Source organism: Amblyomma maculatum, chromosome 11, assembly GCF_055883805.1.
Source record: "Amblyomma maculatum isolate TAMU_Amacu chromosome 11, ASM5588380v1, whole genome shotgun sequence".
Classification (NCBI taxonomy): domain Eukaryota; kingdom Metazoa; phylum Arthropoda; class Arachnida; order Ixodida; family Ixodidae; genus Amblyomma; species Amblyomma maculatum.
This window is the reverse complement of record NC_139354.1, coordinates 128,379,912-128,398,135: the sequence shown is the minus strand read 5'-3', so window position 1 is coordinate 128,398,135 and position 18,224 is coordinate 128,379,912. Positions and strand designations below refer to the sequence as shown.

At 43.7% G+C, this 18,224-nt stretch overlaps 2 protein-coding genes and 1 long non-coding RNA gene across 5 annotated transcripts in view; 2 read left to right on the top strand and 1 right to left on the bottom strand.

Annotated features, from left to right (window-relative positions):
* LOC146174941 (uncharacterized) overlaps positions 1-17,935 on the top strand; it is a 190,558-nt gene extending 172,623 nt beyond the window's left edge. Inside the window, exon 4 of one of the 3 annotated variants that reach the window (XR_014702036.1) lies at positions 13,335-17,935. This is a non-coding gene — a long non-coding RNA (uncharacterized LOC146174941). The remainder of the gene's footprint in view (positions 1-13,334) is intronic. The other 2 variants (XR_014702037.1, XR_014702038.1) reach the window with 2 other exon arrangements.
* On the top strand, positions 1,423-4,209 carry LOC146174943 (uncharacterized). Its single transcript, XM_084584186.1, has 4 exons — positions 1,423-1,972; positions 2,032-2,139; positions 2,224-2,295; positions 2,987-4,209. Exons 1-4 carry the CDS (start codon positions 1,771-1,773, stop codon positions 4,099-4,101), a joined length of 1,497 nt encoding a protein of 498 aa, XP_084440312.1. The 5' UTR covers positions 1,423-1,770; the 3' UTR covers positions 4,102-4,209.
* Positions 4,897-13,284, bottom strand: LOC146174942 (uncharacterized). Its single transcript, XM_084584185.1, has 2 exons — positions 13,154-13,284; positions 4,897-11,997 (listed from the first exon to the last, which is right to left on the bottom strand). The coding sequence occupies exons 1-2, from the start codon at positions 13,172-13,174 to the stop codon at positions 10,564-10,566; spliced, it is 1,455 nt and encodes a 484-aa protein (XP_084440311.1). The 5' UTR covers positions 13,175-13,284; the 3' UTR covers positions 4,897-10,563.
* Positions 17,936-18,224: the final 289 nt, after the last annotated feature.

The window sequence follows — 18,224 nt, the reverse complement described above, 5'->3', positions numbered from 1 at the left end:
CAAATAAGGATTTAAATAATACCGTTAGCGCGATCCCAACGAGACCAATTCAGAGCAGTTGGAGTCGCCTATAATAAAGTTGTTGCTTTTCTTGAAAAACGGCTAGCTACTTTTTTTCTACGAAATTATTTTTACGTAATCTGGCTTCTTTTACCAGCCGCGATCGACAGCTGCTGCAATAAATTCATAATTATTTAACCTTGTTGAACGAAATAAGTTCTGCAGATTTCTGAAGAAACCACTTGACAGTGACAAGCGAGTGACACGCTCTCGGCCCCCGAGTATTTGAGCCTGGATTAAGGGCTGTAAGGAGCATTCGTGGCAGTTAACCGACAATGTCATGGTGATCAGTTTGTATGCTGAAAGACCAGCCTCCAATATACGGACCAAACTTAGTGATCGCCCCCGCAATGGCAAGGAACTTCTTTTGTAGCTTCAACTATACTGGCCACGCTCTCACCATAGAGTAACATATATAAACAGAGGACACTTCCTTAGGGCCCCAGCGGCCCACTTCCAGCGATGGATGGATTGATGGAATGGAGTATAGGAGCGTCCCCTTTGGAACGGAGTGGTAGCAGTAGCTATCATGCTCATTTTTCCCCCTATATCTTAATTATCATTCTATTTTTTTAAATTTTTTGTTTCTACATTAGTAACATTATGTCACTTCTCTGCTTTTAAGCCACCTATCTTGTTTTTTGCTAGTTTCCACCGCCGGTTTATTCACCCGGCCGCTGTTATCTCTAAACCCCAGAGCTTCAGGAACAGTGACTGCGCCTGCACCAACTTCCGGATGGATACCATTGCATTCGAGTATAATATGGTCAATTGTTTCACTGGAGTTACCACATACCGCATATGCGTCATCTCCATTGTAAAATTTCTTTTTGTAGCTGCGTGTTCTAAGTAAGGTAAACTAATCTATCTTCAAAAAGTAGGGCACTGCCTCTTGGGTTATCAAAGACATCTTCCGGAGCGCACAGCGGCGCACAGCGGCGCACAACGGAGATGGCGAAGCGTGGTAGCCTCAGGGAGGGCGCTTCAAAATACCAAATCTCGGAGGCTGCAGTGTTACTTTCGGTTTCGATTTTTCGCACGCCTCTCGTAGCTTGATACACAGGCGCTTGCACCGCTTGCTCGAAGTAGTTACCGGCGTTTTTAAAGTGCGGAGACAGTACCTGAAGCAATACTATGTTGCTCGTGATTAACCCCCTCTCGCGCCCCTTTTATAGGGTACGATAGGGACGCAAAAAGTGTTCGCACGGGTATATGGGGCTACGGATAAAGCAGAACCCTTTGAATCGAGAGGTTGCGGTGCATACCGCCTAGCCGTGGCAATTAATATTGTTTGCACTTTATCTTGCCTCACGTTTACTAACCAATAATGCGTTACCTCAACCTGTTTTTAATGCACCATTTCGGAAATCGCAGCGCCGCGAAAAAACCTAGCGGGCGCGCGACGCATTATGGGAAAAGTGAGCGAACGCCGACCGACCGCCCGTCTTTCCTGCCTCCTGCGTTCGCATAGCTGCGGTGTGTGTGTGTACGTGCTTCGATTGCTTTAAGATTTCGTGTATTTTTTGGTGGTGGGCGGTTGCAGGTGCGTTATATAAAGTGTTACGTGCCTGTGGGTTACTTAGTGGCCGCTGCCACTACTGCGCGCGATGTCGTCGAAGTGCCGAGGCGGTGGTCAGACTTGTTGTGTGCCTGGCTGCGACAACAACACGCTGAAAGACAAGAACGTTTCATTTCACGCGTTCCCTGCAAATGAAAAAGAAAAAAAAGGAGTGGGTGAGAAGAATCAACCGCCAGGGAAGTGCTGGTCGCTTCTCTTTGTGGCAACCTTCTAAGCACCACCGGATCTGCGGAGCTCACTTCAACGCAAGTGGACGCCGTGGCTATATGGACCGGTTGCCGACAATTTTCCCTCATAAAGTCATCAGTCAACTATCTCCTTCCTTTAATACCGGTAAATATATATATTCAGGCGGTTATCGCATATTATCATTACTGCCAAATCTCTTCCAGTCGCGAAACGCAAGAAGACGAGCTCCCAAACTGCCTCTGCCAGCCCTGTGCTCGTCCTGAACGAGTTGGAGATCGGCTACGTAGTTGACGTGCCCCAATGCGATCAACGTAAGAGACGCTTTAACTGTGCCATCTTTTTTCTGAGGCTTCGATTTTGTGTGTTCGCATTTTCATCAAAGCGTTTGTACGCAGAGAGCGACGTAGTTTCCCAGGAGCCCACCCAGCTGACCTTCGGTGCACCGGCTTCGTCTCGCACGGAAACAGGTTAGTGATGGTTCAAAATTCTCACTTTCTCCATTCCACTATGAAAACTTATTTTTCGCATTTAACGGACCCCTATCGCGCCCACTCATTGTGAGGTCCACGGGTGCTGTGGCGACCGGTATATTAATAAATGGACCAAACTTTTTTCCCGCGAAGCCAGTTTTTCGCAAGCTTTTGCAGCTAGCCATGGGAAGTCTACATGTTATGAGTTGCATAACCTCATGTATTCTGTGACATGTCATCAGTGATTTGTACCGTGCATGTGTTATTACTTCAGCGAGTTTTCTGATAAACGCGGTACCTCTTCCACCAGTGCACGCATTGTGAAACTTACCCATTTCATTTCTTTCACCGCGACATTATTCCCTTCACCACAGCTTGTAAAAATGACACAAAAGTCAGGCTATCCAAATGCATATACAGTGTAGATTTGGCTGATGTGCTGGGTGCATGAAACCTATGGTTCCATGCTGGTTGGTAAGCTGCTTGCACAGGTGGATCAGTGGAGTGAAAGAGAGTTGGGCTCTATGGCTTTGTCATCCTAGTTCTTTGTTGTCTGTATATCAGTGTAAGCTGAGAGCAAGGGTTCAGAACACACATTGTGGGCTGAAGTGACTATTTCAAGCCCTGAAATCTGTATTAAAGCACGGCCTAACTGTTCGCAAATCAATAAACAGTTTTTATTTTCTAGGTGCCGAGCATTCATACTCCATGGGGCCTCCAGACACAGCATCTGCTGCCGCACTAAGGAAAGTCAACCACCTTCTCGAAGTATGTGGAAAACTGGAGCATGAAAATAACTTGCTTCGAAAAGAGAAATCTGTGCTCCAGAAAACGGTTGAGGATCTGGAGGCTCAGTTGCACCATGTGAAAGTTGAGGCGCTTAAAGAGAAGCTAAAAACAAAAAACCTTGTCTCAAAAGTTCACGGTTTTGTTTCAGATCAAAAGCGACTAGTGTTTTATACAGGGTTTAACTCCTTTGAAAAATTTGATGCGTTTCTGGAACATGTTGAAGGCATGTACCAGACACTGAAAACAGGTGCTGGCAGGCCACCAGCACTGAAAATGAAAGAACAGGTTATTGCAGTGCTTTGCAGGCTCCGGGTTGGGTTACTGGAGCAGGATTTGGCATATCGCCTGAAAGTGTCTGTGTCAACCGTGAGTGCAATGTTCACATTTTGGGTAAATTTTTTGTTTGAAATGTTAATCCAGATACCAATGTGGCCATCCCGTAACACAGTGGACATGTTCATGCCAGACAATTTTAAAGAATTGTACCCATCGACACGCATTGTACTGGACTGCACAGAAATTTTTATCGAGAACCCGTCTGATTACAGTACGCAAAGCGACACTTTCAGCTCGTACAAAGGACACAACACTGCAAAAGGACTCATTGGCATCACTCCAAACGGCTTCGTTTCTTTCGTGTCAAATCTTGCACCTGGGAGACTTTCCGATCGAGAAATCACGAGACACAGTGGCCTCTATGAGTTGCTCGAGGAAGGGGACAGCGTAATGGCGGATAGAGGATTCCTCATTGAAGATGACCTCCGTCAGCTTGGAGTCGAATTAAACATGCCACCTATGTTGAATGGCCGCTCGCAGTTGTCACTGGCAGATGAGATAGCAACACGGCAGATAGCGAGTTTGCGAATTCATGTTGAGCGTGTCATCAGGGAAGTTAAAAACTTCAGAATACTCCGTGCTGTCTTTCCTAATGTTATGGCAGAGAAGCTGAACAAGATATGGAAAATTTGTTGTTATCTCAATAATTTCATGCATGAGCCCATTCTAAACCGATGAGCGATGGTAGTGTTCTTAATGTTTTGTATGTTATGCATGATCTACTGTAATGCAGGGGTGCTCAAACTCTTTAGCCTTCTCATTTGAAGACCAAATCATTTCGCTAAAATGCAGTTGGCTTCTAACATGTTTCATTTGTGTTCTGGCCAGCTTTGGTCACGGAGCCTGTCTTGAAAATATTTGTTTTATGGGGGATTAACTTCCGAAAGCGACTCAGGCTACGAGAGACGCCGTAGTTAAGGGCTCAGGAAATTTCGATCACCTGAGGTTCTTTAACGTGCACTGACATCGCACTGTACACTGGCCTCTAAAATTTTGCCTCCATCGAAATTCGACCGCTGCGGCTGAGGCTTGAAAAGGTGCTGGCCGACATATGTAAAAGGGGTATGCAAGCTGCGCAGCACATGAACAAGTACTTAAATTCTGTTATGACTGACTGTATAGTGAGATAGCTGTAAGCAGCTACAGCATTAGTCCCAAAATAACTGGCTAAAGTGGATGAAGACATGCATGAACATAGGTGCTTGGGGATTCTAGGAACTGTTCCAAGAACCCCTAGAGTTCCCCAAAATGCAGTTTGAGAATCCCTGCTGCAGTGCAAGGCATCGAACTTGCACTGAATTACACTATTTCATGTACAGCAGACTAGAGGAGCCTTTCTTTCTCTGCTGAAGTAAATCTGAAGTCAATGTACAGGCTATATAGAGCTGCAACGCCTTATTTCTCTGTCGGTGTTGTGCAAATGATTTGAGCATAGATTGTGGCAGTACTATATCCAAGTCATGACTGGAAACGAAATCACCAGTCTCATTGCTGATCTACACAGACAAGATGGAAAGTTGGTGTTTGCAGCCATTGTCTTTTCTACGACAGATTGTCTTTCCTAACTTTTTGGAATGAAATCTGTAAAGTGAATTTCACTTTGTCATTTTTACATGTGTTAGTGATGTACTCATTTTAAAAAAAAGTGATATGTATTGTATATATGTGTACTGTATATGTAAAAAATTTGTACATGTATGCGAGTATTTCATGGCACTGAAATTTGAAAGCTTTATTACCAACTCTCATGTAATGTCTTGCATGGAATCCTTCAGAAAGAACTTATATCAGCTACAATACCCGAGATGCGACAGATTTGAGCTTGTCGTCAAAGAAGTGCGAGCTCAGTGCTACTCGAAACTTGTGCATTAACCCCTCAAAGCAGAGATTAAGTATGCTGAATCTGCACCTTGGGCACTGTCTATGACGGCACATTGATTTACTGTAAAGCATAAGCCTTCATTGGTTCACTTCACATATGTTACAAGTCGTACCGAGTGCAAGAGTATCTACAATACGGACAACACACTTGTCACTTTGCAAAGATTTTGCTTGCAACTTTCATTGCGGTTTCCTTACAGAGACCAATGTGAAGTATGTAGCTGCCCATGTGCTTGTGACTGTAGCTGTGTTCCTAGTGACTGGAAGGTGGGCAAGGTGGTTCCCCTGCACAAGTCTGGGGACAAACATTCTCCTAATAACTACCGACCCATTTCACTTACTAGCATCCCATGTAAGATCATGGAACATGTCATCTGCTCTCATCTCGCCAATTTTCTTGAATCAAATTCGTTCTTCAGTCATTCCCACCACGGGTTTCGTAAAACATTCTCATGCGAGACTCAGCTTCTATGCTTGTCACAAGACCTTCATTTCATTCTTGACCGGGGTTCCATAGCAGGCTGTATATTCCTCGATTTCTCCAAAGCTTTCGATAAAGTTTCTCACCAATTACTACTTTTCAAATTAAGTAACCTCAAACTCGACCCTAGCATCGTTTCGTGGCTTGAGTCTTTCCTCACTAACCGTTCTCAATACGTGACAGCAAATAAATGGAACTCTCGTTCCTCTCCAGTGGGCGCAGGCATTCCCCAGGGCTCCGTACCAGGGCCCCTACTTTTTCTAATTTATATTAATGATTTGCCTAACACCATTGCTTCTTCTGTGTGTCTCTTTGCTGACGATTGTGTAATTTACCGTGAAATTAACAGTGACTCTGACATTTCTGTTCTTCAGTCTGATATTAACCAAGTTTCAGAGTGGTGTAAATTATGGCACATGAAGCTTAACATTAACAAGTGCAAACATATGCGTATTTCTCGTCGTAACAATGAAGTAGCTAATTACAACCTCAATAATACTCCTCTTGAAACTGTGTCTTCGTATAGATACCTTGGTGTGCACATAACTTCTAATCTTTCTTGGAATCTGCATGTGGAATCTATTACTAACAATGCTAACCGCATGTTGGGGTACCTGCGCCGAAACTTTAACCTTTCTTTTAGTTCAATAAAACTGCTTCTTTATAAAACCCTTGTTCGTCCCCTGGCCTTGCATCTCTAGAATCTGAAATCGAATCTGTTCAAAACCGCGCGTCACGTTTTATACTTTCCAACTATAACCGTAACTCCAGTGTTACCGTTATGAAAACAACATTATCATTGCCACCGCTTTCACTACGCAGAAATATTTCCCGCTTATGTCTATTTCACAAAATCTATTACCACAATCCTGCCCTTAAGAGCCGGCTACTAACTACCCCCACATATGTTTCAGGTCGCATTGATCATCTTCACAAAGTAGGTGTTCCGTCATGTCGTACTAAACACACCTCTTGTTCTTTCGTTCCAAACACTTCTGTCAGTTGGAACCACCTTCCTAGGCACATTGCTGATATTACGGACCCAAATTCTTTTAAGACTGCCGTATGTAATCTATATTTATAAATGGTAGTCAAATGTTTTTGTTCGTTTTCGGTGACATTGTTGACTGTCGGAAATGATTTTTTTTTGTCTCACCTGCTTTTCTCTTTTTTTTTCCGCCAATACTTTTTTTTTTTTTGATCACTTTTCGCCGTGTTATTGTTTCTCCTATGATGCTTTATGCTGCACTGTACCCTGTACCAATGTATCTTTCCCACTCCCCTCTTTAATGCCTTCGGGCCCTGAGGGTATATGAATAAATAAATAAATAAATAAAAGGCTTTCTTACAAAGAAAGGCTCTTGTATTGCACAGCTCACTTAAACATCTTGTGCCAATATATTTTAAGAGCATAACACAAAAGCATGCTAAGCAATGCATCTCTATGTATAAGCACGTTGCAGAAAAATTTTTTTAATACAGTCTTGTTCAAACATAAGTGTAACGAAATAAATAACTTCAATTATCAAAATCTCAAGCAACTCCGTTGGTGTGAAAAAATGAACAAAACATTGCAATGCGTGACATTATGCAAGAGGTATTTGTGTTCTTAACAATTAGTAGTTAGGCTTTTCTACTAGCCTCACTACGGTGCTGAGCTCTGGTTTGGTTTGAGAGGTTATTGGGTTATGCCATGATCATTCTTTTTGGTGCTTTGAATTCCCTACAATTAGATGGTGGGTCAATGAAATTGGTTCAAAAGTGTAGTGGAGTCCATTAATCACAGAAGAGGATGCACAGCTAAATGACAGTTTGGAGAACAAGAGTGCATGCATCTTCCAGGATACTGCTTCCATTTTGAATGTAAAATTTTAGATGCAGCACCTACCGAGCACTCGCTTGTAATTTGGCTACTTTTATGCGCACATGGGAGTTTTTTTCCTACCTATTACGTTTAAAAAACAAAATGTTGCTTTGAATCAAGAATATATAGTATGTAATGTGGCAGTCTTACAAAATACAATAACAAAAAAGAAGTACGCAAAACTGTCTTGACGCCTTAAGTGCAGAAATGAAGAAAGCCAAGCAACCAATATGAGCATATAAACTGTGCACCTCCCAAAGAACGTATTTCTGCAAGGAAGAAAGAAGGACTTTCATATGTTTCTGAAGTGCTGGTTCCAAATGAGCAATAATGATGAAGCAAAAACAAACTGTTAAATTAATGATCTCAATACACTCATTTTGCATCGAATGAAGTGCTGGTTCCAAATGAGCAATAATGATGAAGCAAAAACAAACTGTTAAATTAATGATCTCAATACACTCATTTTGCATCGAAGCATATACATCAGCTTGCAAGTACATAGTAAAACCTTGCACAAGAATTACCTTTCTTACGGCAACAAGTCATCCTAAAAAGTACAAATACTACGCCAGACACAAAATCAAAATGTTCACAGATTTCGCTTGCACAGCAATGATTGCAGTACACAAGCAAGAACTTGCACACAACTCTCAATCACAGCTACACAGCAAGTAGACATACTGAACCTGTGTATGCCAACTAGCAACTAACCGCCGCATTTGCAAATTCTTCTTTGATTTTATATAGAAGATGAAAGTAACCATGAGAAAACATGGTGTGAACAGAATTAAACATCATATTTCAAATATAAATGACTATCATCAAGTCGGTAGTTTGCCCAAATTAACCACACGCGAACCTGCTAGACAGCAACACATCAATCAGTGCGTGTGTCCTGACATCCAGAAAGTGTAGCAGGAAGGATTTAACATGCAGGCACATGAACTTCATAGGATCAGGTAGCAGAACCTATACAGAGTCACACTCATGAATTCTAGCTCGTACAAATGACAAGAAAAAAAGCGTCGGGGACACCAAAACAAATGAAGCATAGGACGACTCGCACCAAAACGCAGACAGACAAGATGCGTCTACCTCCACAGTAGAGGGGCACATTGTTTGGCAGTGGTTTTGACACTCGCATTTCTAGACGTTAAATCCAAAGCCTCGACAGCTTTCCCTTCTTTCTATTTAGGTTTTCAGTACAAGGGGAGAAGGATGCCGCCAATAGAAAGTAACAAAAAAAAAAGGTAAAGGAAGCACAGGGTCAGTGTAAACATGGTTCAGCAGTCCAAATCTCAGTCCTCCTTTCTTTAGACACAGCAGCACACAAAGTGAGAAACGATTTTTACATTCCATACTTCCGCTATGGGCACACAGTTGTCAAGGGCTCCAGACCAGATGAAACCATGTGAAGCCTATTATCACGCACAAAACTTTTTACATACAAGCATTTCTGCACCTTGCCTTGATCAAGATGTATCAAAGCGCCTGTGTACCAAATCAATTGATCTGTCTTCAGCAGAAGGACCCCACATCTTCCGAATCAAAGTGGCCGATCTGTTCATTAGAAGTTGCCGTTTTGTCTTTATTAGGCATGACACGAGACCACCAAGGAATGTCATCTCCGTCCGCAAAGAGTTAAGCATCCACCACGATGGCTCTGCGACTATGGAATTTGGCTGCTTGACCCAATGTCATGGGATGAAATCACAGACATGAAAGTCCCATTTTGGTGGAGGCAAAATATAATGTGCACATTAAAAATCCACGATGGTCAAAGCTGTTTGGGAGCCCTCCATCCCCATGTCCCTCGTTGCCTACAGGATGTTAAACCAGAAAAACGTAGGCTCGACTCAAAACATAGCAATGATGTGTGTCGAACCAAATCAGCTTTCACAATGTGATGACTGGATGAAGTAAAAAATAGAGCATTTAGAATTTAACTCACTACTACTTGAAGGCATTTCAGACAATGCTGAGTTCAGCTTCTCCTTACCCTTACAAGTGAGGTTGATAAAACAATTACCAAACTGTCAAGCTACAAGAGAAAATTGCGTGCAGTGAAAATGAATTAAATTCCAGATGTCGCATGAAACCTTGGCAAAACAGATGGAGAAGCTACAACGACTGTAAGGAAGGTGCGTGATGTTGCTACGCAGTGGCTACATTCTTTTCTTAGGAGTTTACCCGACAGACCAACAGACTTAATGAGCATTGATACCAAGACAAAACAGATGAACACAAACCTTAACCTCATCAGGCTGCACAGTGTTTCTCCTTCATCAAACCTGACTTTCAACTTTAAAGGTCGCACTGCTCCTATTGGCTAAACCTAAGCGCTTTCTTTTTATTACAAAATTATCGATGAGGAGTGATGCTCTGGTATTCAAAACACATTTGAAATGTGAAAATGCTCCTTCATAGTTAGGTTAGGTTAGCAAATGGAGGTGGGAAAATCAAGTGGCAGGAAACGACAGTGGACAAGGAATCCAAAAAATACCTTTCCTCTGTCTGCCAAGAGAGCACGACTTTCTTATCGACAAGCAACACGAGAAAAAAAGTTGGTTCAAAAAAAAAAATTCAGGCAAAGGACAAGGGAAAAATCACAAGGAAGGTAGCCGACAAATGTAGAGACAGGAACTTGGAGGACAAGGCAGCAAGACGTGTGGTGCTTGACATTTACTTTTTACACACAGATTAGTGGCACACACATTTAAATGGGTTGTGGCACAACGTGCACATCGCCATAACGATATTACGCAGAAAAACACTTTCTTCATGGAAAAAAATGCAATACAAGATATTTAAGAAACAAATATACATAAGTATGAACACATGCCAAAGCATGTTACGAGTCCGAGCATCTTTGTCCTGCAGACCAATGTAACATAAAATAAGTCATTGAAATTCACACACAAGCACAGTGCTCTTGGTAGTTCTTGTGACATTCCAGGAGACGTGGCAGCATTTTGGAAATCCAAAGCGAGCTGTCAAAAGTGATCCTCTGAAGAGTGCAGTCTGTGCCATTATCAACCACAAAATCACACCAGGAGAGTCCAGTCAAAGCCATTTGCCCCTGGACCTGGTAAAAGTACTTGTGCGTTGGTTTAAGAACTCCATTCTTCAGGTAGGGTGCCGTATTCACAGCATTTTCTAATTCCTCACCCCGTTCCTTGGCAGCTGAGAGGGTCTTAACTTCAAGGAGACCAAAATCTCCTCCCTGCTCTACAACACGGTCAGGCGTTGCACCAAGAACAGGGACACCAGGGTTGACGCACAACCCACAACAGTAAATCCTAACTGGGACCTTTTTCTTGTCTATGTAACGCTGCACGGCTGCATCTTCATTCCTTAAACCATCAGCCATGTATTTGGTCTGCATCTGGCTAGACCCGAACAACCTCTTAAAAAACTTCTCATCAGCTGGCTTCTTCCGTGACACCACATCTCCAAAGTGTGAAGCAGTCAGGCGCTTGGATCTCTCGAAGCTCCATGTTGTAGAGCCGCTCTGCATCCTAGTCGCTTGCTCAAGGGCCCATGAGTCTTCTAAAGTAAGCTCACAGGAGCCGAACGTGTACCCAGCTGGCACATGCTCAACCCACAGGGCTTGCACCGGCAACCTGATTGGCATCTGGCTGAGAGCCTCCTCCTGACGTGTTCTTTTCACTTGTACGGGCTGAAAGTGGTTGTCCTCCAGCGTCTTGCATAGCATGGCGTTTGGAATATTTTTCTGTGTCTGATACATTCTCTTAATATGGTCTTCTGTTACTGTCAGAGAAACTGTGGTTTCTTGAGTTGCATACCTGCCAGCTTTCATTGGCATATGTTTCACAAAACGCAGTTTTGAGAACTCGCGTGTGTGCACGTTGGCCTTCTTTGCCCCAGTACCCCATGCTCTGGGTTTGTCTGTACACGACTGTGTGTCTTGCACGTAGGCTGCCCCAGAGCGCTTCAGGTCTAATACAAACCATAGAATTGCTACTACATGTTTACAAACACCTGCAGCTCCAGCCCGGCAGTTGCAGGTTCCTTCGTCCACAGTTCCATTTGACGAGAGCACAGCAGCAGTGTTATATAATTTTGCCAAAGAGAATGATGCCTCCACTGTTGCTTTAAGAAAAGTGGATCTGTCAGCCTTGCAAATAAGAACATTGTGCACCTTCTCTGCTTTGAACATCCTGTATCCGCTTACAGTATGCTTCTGAGCACCACGTGAATTCTGATGTGCCAAGATTCCTTGCTCTGAGAACCCATCTGGAACGTCTTTTAACTGTTTTGTCCATGGCCCTTTCGGTAGCCTTGCTTGGAGAGGAAGTGCATTATGAATGGCTTGCAGTGGTACCTGCAACATGGGTATAAGCAAGTGTCAAAATGTTTTCTTTGGCACTCCACATATAAACAGAGCATGGAAGCATACACAGCTGATCATGGCATCACCAATGCGATCTTGAAATAAAGTATTCATTCATTGTGTCTTGGTTACTTGTGGCAAGCATGCTTGAAAAGCAACGCTGAACCCATTTCATTTACTACGCGCGGTCGTGAAGAATGTTGCACAAGGACGGCCTCGGTAAACCACCAGCTAACTAAAACTCCGAGGCCGCCCAAGTACAAGGTACTGGCGCGTCCATGTTTTTCACGTTAGCAAAATATCCGCCGCAGTTTTTTTCGACCGCGTTCGCGTTACTTGTAGCCACCGAGGCACGTTCATATTTTGGCTGCGCCTATCTGCACTCCACGGTAGTAACAAATGGACACCGCGACCGAGATAGTACGAGCCGTCAAACTCGTTGAATATGGCACAGACAGCAACTACTATTTGTATCGCAAAAATATGCTCAGCTACACACAATGTAACAGTGCTTGTTGGTTCTGCTTCGCACTTGCTGCGTGCTATTCGAACAACACTATAGGCAAGAAAATGCGCTCGCACAAGCTAAGCACCAACTCAACTACTACTTTCTTCCAAGATGTACTCATTGAACGAATGCGCTGTCCGTTTCTTTCGACGATATACTTGTTTCAGACTCGTCCGTAGACTAAATAGCACGCTATAACCAAAAGATTGAATGGGCAGTGCGCGATAACGACGTATTTTGCTAAAATATAGCGCGTACATTCTCACAAGACTATGTCGCACTGTTGCAACAAACATGAATGCGTACGCTACGTACTACGCCTGCCGCCGGGACAGCCGCAGAAACTTTGAAGGTTCGCGACGGGCGACCAGTAAATAAATGCACTGTTAGCGCGCGCTTACCAGCAAAACACGCCTGCTAGCCGTAGGATCGCGCTCGTGCCTTCTGAAGCATAGCTAAAACTATACACTGGCACATGTGCGCGCTTCACGAGCGCTCACGTGCGAAAATACTCGCTTCGCGCTCGTAGCGTCGGCTGCAAAACCACAAAAAAAGTTGTACGGCAATGCAAAGATCACTTGCGCGGCGCAAGCATGCTACAAAAGCATTGCTAGCATCCCAAAAAAAAGTTTTGTTTACCTGCTTTTGCGCGACGTCCATGTCGAACCACTCCTGCGCCGGATCCTGCCCGGCAAGCCACGCTCACAATTCCCAGCCTGCTTTGCGGCGGTCGCGTAGGGGGCGCGCGCAACTTTCCGAAATGGTCCATTAACATTTATTTACATACAGTCGTGAAGCTAAAAAGTTTTTTTTTTTGTAGGTGCAACGCCGTCTGGCGGAGTCGCATTCTCGAGGAACGAGTGACGTCACTCCTCGCAGCTGGCAATCTTCATTGTCGCCGTCGCCGCCGCCGCCGCAAGTCGCAGCTGCAAGGAGCAGGGGACGACAGGAGTAGGGTGACTTATATTCCATCGGTGCCGCCACTTCTGGAGCAGAAGCGGCACGCACTTCTGCGCATGAGCGAGGAGATAGCACTGCCCGTATAAATGTGGGGTGGTGAAAGCAGCTTACCCCGGAGTTCTCCACGGAGAACGATGTTAAAGAAAGTAAGGCCGCTGCTAAGCGGCGTAAGAGATTGAAAAATCTCAACTCGTCGGACGCCGAGATTGTCACCTGGTAGTTGGCCGTTGAACGTAGGAAAAAATGAACAGAACAAGGCTAAGCATGCGGCGGAGACATCGCAGCAAAGAGAGGAACGCCTAGCGAAGAGACATCGTCAGGAAACGGAGCAGCGTGACCTGGTTTCGCAGCGGGTCGGAGATGATACTAGTCAGGTCAGCATGAAGAAACACATACAGAAAAACCCCTTGCAGGCGGCGTCGCCAATATTCAGAGCGCAATAATAATAATAATTCTTTATTTAATGTGAGCAGGAACAACCATGTGGTCTTAGTGCTGCAGCACAATTAAAAAAAAAGAAACAAAAATGAAAATGTACAAACATGTTTACACACACAGAAGGAACACAAAGAAGAAATAAATAACACATGAAATGAAATTGAGACGAAAAGTATTACGGAAAGAAAGCAATCAATGAGTAGCGTCACTTATATGCAGTCAAAGAATTGTTGAGCACATCACGAAAGAAAAAAAAGAACGGTAGATAGAAGAGAAAAAAAAAACAACAACAAATAACTGACATTGATTATAGTAATATAGAAATATACATAAAATAAATAACAATTCCATTCGCAACAAGTGCGTGGTACTTAAAACACAGGCTAGAAATACAGAATAATACAATAAAAAAAAAAACAGAATTGAACACGGGACAGTAAGATTCGAATATATAGTTTAAAGTTGAAATATAAGTAGGAAACGGATAAGAAGCAGTTCAAGACACAGACAGCATTGAACAGGAGAAAAAACAAAAAGTGAAGTAAAAAAAATATTTTAGGCTAGAAAGTGGGAGTTATATGTGATAACGTACTATTTAGAATACGACGCTACGAACTTCCAATATAAATGAACAGAGCGAGTTTTGGAAGATGTCAAGGTGAGGAGAAAAAGAGTTAAATAACCACTGCATTTTGTCTAGAGAGGAATGGCAATGAAGAAACGGAGAAACTTGAAATGGTCTGAATTCCCTCATGCTCTTTCGCGGAACGCGCAGTAGGATGTACTCTAAGAGCTGAGGGCACATATGTGGCCATGAAGGAGTTTGTACAGAAAAGTGATGTCAACTCTGATACGACGGCAGTGAAGAGAAGGAAGACTCAATTCGGCGCCCCTGGTGGAGCGAGAGGAGTAAGTTGCTTAAGGAAAGCGATAATAAAATATCCGTAAAACTTTTTTTGTACTCTGTCAACCTTGTCCAAGTTAGATTTGCAAGTGGCACTCCAAACAACTGACGTGTACTCCAAGAGCGGCAAGTATATGGACAGGTACAGTTTTAAGAACGGAAGTGGAACTCTCTCGAAAGTCTGCAAACGAATCCGAGTGTGCGCATAGCCCGCTGAGCAATGCGTTTAGTATGAGAGGAGAAGCTGAGGGTGCGGTCAAAAAGTACACCAAGGTCATTAATTTCATCAACCCTGTCCAACAGCACAGAATTCACAGAATAATGGTAGAGAAAGCTATGTGTTTTATGGGTAAATGAGACAACCCTAGTTTTGGAAGAATTGAGGGTAAGCCGATTCTTAGCACACCAATTAGAAAAAGCAGATATGTCCGATGGCAACAACAACCAATCTTGAAAAGAATGTATTACATTGAATATTTTTATATCATCAGCATAAAGAAAAAACAAGGAATTCTTTATCGCACAGGAGAAACTTGACGGAGAATAGTAATAATAACATAATAATAATAATAATAATAATAAATGATTGGTATAATAATAAGAAATTATAATTTGGTTCACAAGAAAGGAAAGGTGCAATATCTGCCACACGCTCTATGGACACCTGACGGCGCTGTAATAGAAGAAAGGAAAGTGAGGGAGAAAATGGAAAGAGAAAGAGGAGCCACAGTAGAGGGCTACGGAGTAATTTAGTCAATCTGGGGATCGCTAACGTGTACTGACATCGCATAGCACAAGGACGTCTCTTCATTTCGCCTCCTTCGAAACGCGGCAGCCATCAGAGCTCAAAACGCGGCGCATAGCAATAGCGACGTGAGAATGAGGGTAAGAAGACGAACCGAGCATCGGAGAGCAGGGAAAGGAACGGCTTGCCAAACAGTGATGCTAGCAAACCAAGCGTTATGGAAGGAACATATCCGCCGAGATGGGGCCTATGCAAGAGTTCAGTGAACGGAAACCAACAAAAAAGTATCTGACTCATTGCTAAACATAGATGACCATAACAAGCACACCCAGAGAAATGTACCTTCCCCATGTATATTCCGGCATAGTTGAGCTAAGCTATTGCCAATTTTTTTTTTGTTGGACGAGCTTATAATATTATTCGGCATAATATTATTAGGATACCGAAAAATATTACCTGCCACGGTTGCCTGCCGAAGTTGTTCATTATGTGAGAACGTGCCGTGAATGGCAGAGATCCAAGACGCTCCCGACGAGACCTGCTCGTCTGCTGAGCCCGATAATGCCATCGAATAAGCCCTTGAAACAAATTGGGACGTACCTCTTCGGCCCCTACCCAACATCATGAGCGAGGAACAAATGAATCATCGTGGCATCCGATTACATGGCCCGCTACGCCGAAGCCGAAGCTGTGCTCAACGGTACAGCAGCACAGGTTGCTAAGTTTTTCGTCGAGCCATTTGTACTGCAGCACGGCGCTCTTGTGGTGCTCATCACGGACAGAGGAACTATATTTATGGCTGAGCTCACACAGGCCATCTTAAACTACAGTCATACGAGCCCCCGTAGGTCAACTGCCTACCATCCCCAGATAAACGGACTTACGGAGCGCCTCAAGAAAAACAATTGCAGACATGATCGTCATGTACTACGTGGACCCCGAACCCAAGATATGGGACGCCATCCTGCCGTATGTGATCGCGTATAACACTGCAGTCCAGGAGACGACCACAGTTACCCTGTTCAAGCTTGTGTACGGCAGGGAGCCCACGACGACGCTCGACGCAACGCTGCCGCATGTTACCAACGAAGACACTTTTGACGTCGCCGCCTACCTGCAGTGTGCAGAAGCCCAATGACTCGCACGGCTGTGTATTAAAGACCAACAGCCCCCCTACCCCCGACAATACAACTTACGACGACGCCACGCTGAGTACAGCCCAGGAGACCAAGTGTGGGTTTGGACTCCAATTCGCCAACGTGGACTAAGTGAAAAGTCACTTTTGTCGATACTTTGGGCCATACAAAGGCCTTCGCTGCGTCGGAGAACTGCACTATAAAGTCATTCCCGGCGGTACGACATCATCACAACGGTGACGAGTGCGCCCAGAAATCGTACATGTTGTTCGTCGGAAGCCTTATTGGGCGCGTTAAAGAATCCGGGGTGTTTGAACTTTGTAATGCTTAGGTTCAAGTTGCTTTGTTTATTTTCGAAGATCGAGGCGTTTTTTTAAGGGGGGAGTAATGCCGCGAAGCCTTCAATCCTGTATTTGTTATTTTTGAGCAGCCGCCGGCATGCGGCCTTGTCGCTCTGTTCTGGTACGCATATCAATTTTGTATTCTTTGTTTGTTAATGCTTGATGTAGCCATACGCACCTTTAGCAGTTTCTTTGTCGCGCAGGATGTACCGAGAGCTCCCTCGAAGATTCCGAGCACTCGCGTATGTTTCGACAATGTTTCAGGTTATTAACAGTTTGCAAAAGTTATCTAGATGGTTCTAAGCAGCCTTTTAATTCAGCGTTGACGAATGTGACGGGCATTAATTGTTCAACGATCGATGAGTACGTTTGTTCCGATTCGGCCGCCGAGTTGCTTAATTGTTTTGCGACGAAAGTCAACCCAATGAAGAGGTAACTTCAGTGCTATCACGCCTTTCTCTCTTGTTTTGTCACCATTCTTGTCAACACTACGTTGCAATATGACACACACGATGTGAGTCTTGAATTACAAATTCATGTAGAAATACGAGCAGTATTCGAGGTAAATAGTAAACTACTACCTCAAGCCTTTTCAGACAACTCCTCGCATGGCATTACTAGCGTAGACAGTAACACTAATAGGACAAATGCTGGCTATCGCTTCTTGTGAGTAATTAATTATATTAAATGCTTGAGAACACTATGGTGGTGGTTAGTAGAAAGTTGAATGAAGAAGCTGCCATCATTCATACTTTGCAGAAGGCCTACGTGCTTACGCACCTGGTTCGTAGCAGCTTGCTCAGTGTATTGTCTTCGCTAAACAGAGTATGATATCGAAGAATCTTTAAGGTGGGAAGACAATATTATTATGTGATGTTCAGATTTTGGATCAGTAATAATAACGCTTGTTGAGTTGACTAGATCTGTCTCCCGTTTGAGTGAATGAACTAAAAAAAGTTATCTCACTTTCTGACCTTACCTCACGCCTCATATCAGAGGCATTTCACATTCATGATTTTGTGACATATGTGTCAGCCAACAGGCGGTATATTCCCACAAGAGCTCACCTATCTACATCAGGGATCATTCTGATAGCTCCCGTGTGTATCTCAAGAAAATGATTGCGCCTCAATTGATTTTTTCCTCTGTGCACGGGCTATCTGCATTATATTGCTCCTTGTGTCGC

What these genes read in the sequence shown, in the direction of transcription:
- LOC146174943 (XM_084584186.1), top strand. Translation starts at nt 1,771, where the DNA reads ATGAAAAAGAAAAAAAAGGAGTGGGTGAGAAGAATCAACCGCCAGGGA. An exon ending in ATCTCCTTCCTTTAATACCG is followed by an intron (nt 1,973 to 2,031) that starts GTAAATATATAT and finishes AATCTCTTCCAG; the next exon opens with TCGCGAAACGCAAGAAGACG. An exon ending in CGTGCCCCAATGCGATCAAC is followed by an intron (nt 2,140 to 2,223) that starts GTAAGAGACGCT and finishes GTTTGTACGCAG; the next exon opens with AGAGCGACGTAGTTTCCCAG.
- LOC146174942 (XM_084584185.1), bottom strand. Translation starts at nt 13,174, where the DNA reads ATGGACGTCGCGCAAAAGCAG. An exon ending in TGGACGTCGCGCAAAAGCAG is followed by an intron (nt 11,998 to 13,153) that starts GTAAACAAAACT and finishes CCCATGTTGCAG; the next exon opens with GTACCACTGCAAGCCATTCA.